The following is a 1,219-nucleotide window of genomic DNA, read 5'->3' on the forward strand; positions in this document are numbered from 1 at the left end:
AACTAGTGAGAGTCAACCTAGTTTCAGAAGAGCTTTGTGTTACATGCTGTGCGACAGCAGACCACTTGAGGGATTTTACCATGCTGCTGCAGAACGGTAAAAAAAATTCCAATAGTCAAAGGAAAAAGAGCGTTGTATGAACTGGGTAATACAACAAATTCAGCCCACCCTTTCCATTCTACACCCCTATATAAATCCATACCTCAATCCAACACTTTCACTAAACAACCTGTTTTACACATCAGCGAAATTTGAATGCAGTTATGGAGCATTTATTTAAGATTGCTATTTGGATTTTTGTCTTGTCTGGCTGTCATTTAACAAGCTCCAAATGCATCCCAACTGATGATGACTGGGTCCTCGATGCGCTGCAGGAAGAAGTTAAATGTGTAAGTCTTTTTCCTGTAGTCTGTGCTCATTATATATATTTCGTTGTGGTTATAGCTAACATGTTTTTTTCTATCCACACAGCCACCAGATTTAAAGTTATATACTCCAACATATGAGGTATGGTGACAATCTATTCTCCTACATTAAACCTAATTGAATGTTTCAGTAATTTGTTAAAAAAAAAGAAAAGGGAACTGCATTGAATACAACAAATGATGACAAGCTAAATGACAAGTTAGGTTGGGTTGGGTACTCCCCATTATCAAAGAAACTTAAGCTGAAGGCTTTAGTGATGCTTTTATAAACCACATGTAAAGGTTCTCTAGTACAGGAAATGAGCTTGCCAGGTGACACTTCACACAGCTGTGACTTTACTATACGTAGCCACAAGAGAGTGTCAGTCAAAAGAAGGTTAAAACATTTCTTATATGCAGAAGGACTGGGCCAAAGACATCCTGGAATGTATACAGAAGGAAATCAACGGTACGGTTAAGGAGGAATGTGAGGACCCTAATTATCGCATTGAACAGGTCATTTCAATGTTGAAAAATGTTTCTCCAGATAATGGCACTGTAAGTATAGTCTTTCTTTATGACAATCAATAAACAAATTAATTATTAATGCAAACACAGGTAGAAGTTAGATATTTCTTAATGCGATTTTTTCCCCTCAGGGACAAAACTCCACGAACAGCACCTGTGAGGGATCGCCTGTTAAATCTTTTCAAGAGTTTGTGACTTCAGTTAAAGTTATTCTTCAGAAGATTAGGTCAGGTAAATGTTTGACTCAGAATGAAGAAAAACAAAAATCAACAATCAGAAACAAGTAA

The 1,219-nt window shown here is 36.9% G+C and overlaps 1 protein-coding gene across 1 annotated transcript; it reads left to right on the forward strand.

Moving 5' to 3' along the window:
* Positions 1–263: 263 nt before the first annotated feature.
* On the forward strand, positions 264–1,219 carry il-2 (interleukin-2). The gene is made up of 4 exons (NM_001128514.1): positions 264–389; positions 472–507; positions 825–962; positions 1,064–1,219. Exons 1-4 carry the CDS (start codon positions 264–266, stop codon positions 1,217–1,219), a joined length of 456 nt encoding a protein of 151 aa, NP_001121986.1.

Source organism: Oryzias latipes, chromosome 10 (genome assembly GCF_053564925.1).
Source record: "Oryzias latipes strain Hd-rR chromosome 10, Olatipes_Hd-rR_3.1".
NCBI lineage: Eukaryota > Metazoa > Chordata > Actinopteri > Beloniformes > Adrianichthyidae > Oryzias > Oryzias latipes.

Coding starts and splice junctions, on each gene's coding strand:
- il-2 (NM_001128514.1), top strand. CDS start 264: ATGGAGCATTTATTTAAGATTGCTATTTGGATTTTTGTCTTGTCTGGC. Junction 390..471: donor TGCAGGAAGAAGTTAAATGT/GTAAGTCTTTTT, acceptor CTATCCACACAG/CCACCAGATTTAAAGTTATA. Junction 963..1,063: donor TTTCTCCAGATAATGGCACT/GTAAGTATAGTC, acceptor TTTTCCCCTCAG/GGACAAAACTCCACGAACAG.